Source organism: Pteropus vampyrus, unplaced genomic scaffold, assembly GCF_000151845.1.
Source record: "Pteropus vampyrus isolate Shadow unplaced genomic scaffold, Pvam_2.0 Scaffold7460, whole genome shotgun sequence".
NCBI lineage: Eukaryota > Metazoa > Chordata > Mammalia > Chiroptera > Pteropodidae > Pteropus > Pteropus vampyrus.
Window position 1 is genome coordinate 1 of NW_011896241.1, and position 2349 is coordinate 2349.

General features: G+C 42.5%; 1 protein-coding gene across 1 annotated transcript; it reads left to right on the forward strand.

Moving 5' to 3' along the window:
- Positions 1-1200: 1200 nt before the first annotated feature.
- On the forward strand, positions 1201-1888 carry LOC105310618 (gamma-crystallin B-like; the record flags this gene model as incomplete). The annotated part of the gene is made up of 2 exons (XM_011386769.2): positions 1201-1546; positions 1646-1888. Coding segments are annotated over exons 1-2 (405 nt in total), but the record flags the coding sequence as incomplete, so codon positions are not given.
- Between the last annotated feature and the right edge of the window lie 461 nt (positions 1889-2349).

Here is a 2349-nt window from a genome sequence, read left to right on the forward strand (position 1 = left end):
ATCTCCCGTTATGTGCTTATGAAACTATAGAACAAAGCAGAGAGTATTTCTGCCTGTGTGGTTAAAGAAAATGTTAGTATACTTGCTAATAAAATGTTACCTCAGGATGGCTAAAATGTGTTTTCTTTCTCGAAGAAGAAGGAGGAGTAGGAGGAGGAGGAGGAGGAGGAGAAACTGTCATTCGATCAAGGGAGGAAACACACCCTGGAGAAGCATGGGCTGCCTCAGTAGAAAGAATATATTATAGGATTTGTACTTTGGTTGGGAGATTTGGGAAAATGTCTAGAAAAGCAGGGGTTCACTCTAAATTAGATGTTGTCAGAAAGCAGGGGTAATTTTATACTTGGATATCTCAATAAATCTATTCTCAGGGAGGGGAGCTTAGAACAAGAATAAAGCTGCAGTTGATTTTTTTAAAAAGTAGCAGTTAGTCATTTTAGCTGAAAGGGGGTGGTGTTTGGTATTTTGTGGGTGGCACACTGACTTTGTTTTTGCCTATGATTAGACAAAATTGCTAAGTGCCCTTTTTTGTCTTGTTTCATCATGATCTCAGAGTAACCTTGCCTGAAGTTGGTATTCTGTGAGGTTGTTTATGTCTAATAGGAATAACGTGGCTGAGCTCTGAATGTCTGGCCAGCTTCTAAATGTCAGAGGCCTTTCTTTTTTTCTTTCTTTTCTTTTCTTTATTTCTTTTTCATTCAACATACTATATCCCACAAGATAAGTACTGTGAAATAACTCATACTCTGTGAGGTTATGTGACTTGGCGAGCTCATGCAGCTACTGAGTGGACATTCTCAGTCCCCGAGGCTTTGCTGCCTTCCCCAGCCCTGGAAATGGGGAAGCGATCTGTAAAGGAATAAAATTCTCAGTCTTAGACACAATAACCATAGAAAACTTTTTGTTGGTTCTTCACAAGTTGACTACCAGTGGCTGATTTCTTGTATACCCACCGAAGAGAAAGTTAGCAGTTATAACTTAAAGCATCTGGTCAACACAGTCAAAACTAGCAAAGACCAGAATCCAGATTTGTGTCCTTCACTAGACTGGCAAATCATGTAAAGAAAGAAATCTTAAGTTAGAGTGGTCTCTGTCGGCAAGGAAATTAGTCAGTGCTGTGGCATTCTATTTCCTGACGGCCTCTCTGGAATTCCGAGGCACTTCTATAAAGGCATAGATTTTCCCCGGAAAATATATTGGGCATAACTGAATCATATGTAGAGACATGCACTTCAGGTCAAAAGTTCAGACCGATGTGCTGATAAATTTAGAAAACACTAAGAATCCAAATAAAAGCAACTGTAGGGACTCATCTAGGATACGTACAGGACAGCATTAGAATATACCAGAGAATGAGGGCAAACTCCACGGGCATTTCCATTGAATGCAGCATGTAAAAGGGATCCATGAAATCCCCTTACTCACCCCGCGGGCCCCTTTTGTGTTGTTCTTGCCAACGCAGCAGCCATCCTGCTATATAGATCCGCCGCCCTGCCGGCCTTATCCACTGAACTCACTTCAGCCGCGTCAACCAGCCATGGGGAAGGTGAGCAGAACACAAGTTAAATAAAAAGAAAAAAATGCCTGTATTCAAGATCTACTGGGAGCAAAGGGTTTAATTCGGAATTGTTCTTTTCATTTGCAGATCACCTTCTACGAGGACCGGGGCTTCCAGGGCCGCTGCTATGAGTGCAGCAGCGACTGCCCCAACCTGCAGGCCTACTTCAGCCGCTGCAACTCCATCCGGGTGGACAGCGGCTGCTGGATGCTGTACGAGCGCCCCAACTACCAGGGCTACCAGTACTTCCTGCGGCGCGGCGACTACCCCGACTACCAGCAGTGGATGGGCTTCAGCGACTCCATCCGCTCCTGCTGTCTCATCCCCCAAGTGAGTAAGGCCTGATCATGCTGCCTGAGTGTCCTCACAGTGTTACTGATGGAGGTTAGGCTGAGGGAGGTTTTCCTTTAAAAACACCTAAGTGTTAAGTGGGCTTTAGACATCTGCCTAAGACAGGATAGGTACCCACACAAAAACAGCAGAGAATCTAGGGAAGAATTCACTTAGGGAGAGAGTTTGATTTTCAAGTTTTGCTACCATTAGATCAATGGAAGGTTGTAACACATATGATATCGTAGTGGATTATAAAACAGAACTTGCAAATGGGAGGCTGGTTGAGCATAAGAAAGCAGGATTTCTAACAAATTAATTTTTACCTATAGTAAAGAAATTGACAATGAACAAATTAGATAAGTTCCACTACAGAGTAGTAAAAAGTGAAAATTCTATTGTTAATATAGGCTACCCAAAGGTAATATTTAACTTTGGAAAAGGTAGTTGTCTTTAATTTA